At 49.6% G+C, this 1,474-nt stretch overlaps 1 protein-coding gene across 1 annotated transcript; it reads left to right on the forward strand.

Moving 5' to 3' along the window:
- The first annotated feature begins 6 nt into the window (after nucleotides 1-6).
- On the forward strand, nucleotides 7-1,266 carry LOC113962190. The gene is made up of 3 exons (XM_027672985.1): nucleotides 7-168; nucleotides 497-644; nucleotides 921-1,266. The coding sequence occupies exons 1-3, from the start codon at nucleotides 9-11 to the stop codon at nucleotides 1,231-1,233; spliced, it is 621 nt and encodes a 206-aa protein (XP_027528786.1). The 5' UTR covers nucleotides 7-8; the 3' UTR covers nucleotides 1,234-1,266.
- Nucleotides 1,267-1,474: the final 208 nt, after the last annotated feature.

The following is a 1,474-nucleotide window of genomic DNA, read 5'->3' on the forward strand; positions in this document are numbered from 1 at the left end:
TACTTCTAATGAAACTGTCCCATGTTCTTTCTAAAGAGATGGAGCCTAAGACTGTGCAGAAGGAGACCTTCCAGATGGGAGAAAGTGACAGAGTGCCAGTCTCAGGGGAAGAAGGAGAGGCAATACAAGGCACCAGGACACCTGCTCAGCTTCAGAAACGTCCTTTAAGTGAGTGCTCAGGAGATGCTGGTGTTCGAAAAGAGGAGTATTCCTGGTGTATCCCTTCAGTGCTCTCCATGGATGAACTGCAGCTCCCCAGCACACAGCCCTGGCCTGCAGCCTGAAGGCAGTGCTGGTGCAGCTGCTCACTGGCACACAAGCTCTTCTCCAGGAGAACCTTAAGGGATCCTTCTTGTCCTCTGGTCCTACAACACAGAGCCAGAGGCACTAGTCACTGAAAACAAAATCCCTTGTGCATCTGAAGCACCCTGAATCTGAGATTACCCATAGCGCAGAGCACAAATATTGTCTCTTGCATTGTCCTTTCTCCTGCTAGGGTCAGCTACTTTGGAAAAAGCCGAAACTGCTGGTTATCAGGGGCTGAGCAAGAACTATATCTTAGGAACTGCAGCAGCCTTGGCTGTGCTCCTGCTTGCCATAATGGTCTGTGCCACAGTCATGTCACGGCTGAGAGGGAGAGACACGTGAGTTGGCTTTTCCCAAGAGTTATTTATTGCTACCATTGGCAATGGAGTGTTTGCATAGTGCTGGAGTGCCAAGGCAGCTCCTGGGAGCACTCTGCCAAAACCTCCGTGATACGATCCTTTAACTGGGCTCTTAATTCGTATCCATGAGTAGACTCCTCTGAAATCTCTTGTACAGAAGGACCCAGGGAGACAGAGCAGCACAAGGACAAGCCCATAGAGATTCTTTCTGGGAAGAGTCTCTTTCTTTATCTCAATCCCTTTATCTCCATCTAGAGATAAAAGCAAAGCAGAGTCAGGAGAAGGAGCAGGAAGGGGCGAGAGAGAACAAGCAAACACAAAGTTCAACAACAGCTGCCGCCTGTCACCAGGGATCTTTGCGGCAGAGCTCGCCCAGCTATACAGGAACATGGGCACAGACCCCGCACCTCTGCCCGCTTGTCCCAGCTGCTCTCTGGCTGACAGGGCCTCTTCACGGGAGAACTGGGTTTCCCTGGACTCACTCCAGCCTACACCGTCTTGGTGTCCCTGCTACCAGTACCAGCAGGGGTACTTTACTTCAGAAGATAGTGTTTTGTTTAATGGATAATGTATAAACAAATATATTGTTGAAAGACAATGAGTTCTCACCTCTGTTGTCTGTTTGTGTTGTAACTGAATGCACAGAGCTGGAAGCAGGGCTGGATCTGTGAGAGGAGGTGGAAGGGACCTGCACTCCAGGGCAGAACACTTTTGTCCCAGTATCAGCCTGGTTTTCCAGCTGGGGCCTGTAAAGAACTGCTGAAAGGCAATGTATGTTTCACCATTGCTTCTTAAACTGATATAATGCA

This window comes from Neopelma chrysocephalum, unplaced genomic scaffold (assembly GCF_003984885.1).
Source record: "Neopelma chrysocephalum unplaced genomic scaffold, ASM398488v2 Primary Assembly neopelma1_119092, whole genome shotgun sequence".
Taxonomy (NCBI): Eukaryota; Metazoa; Chordata; class Aves; order Passeriformes; family Pipridae; genus Neopelma; species Neopelma chrysocephalum.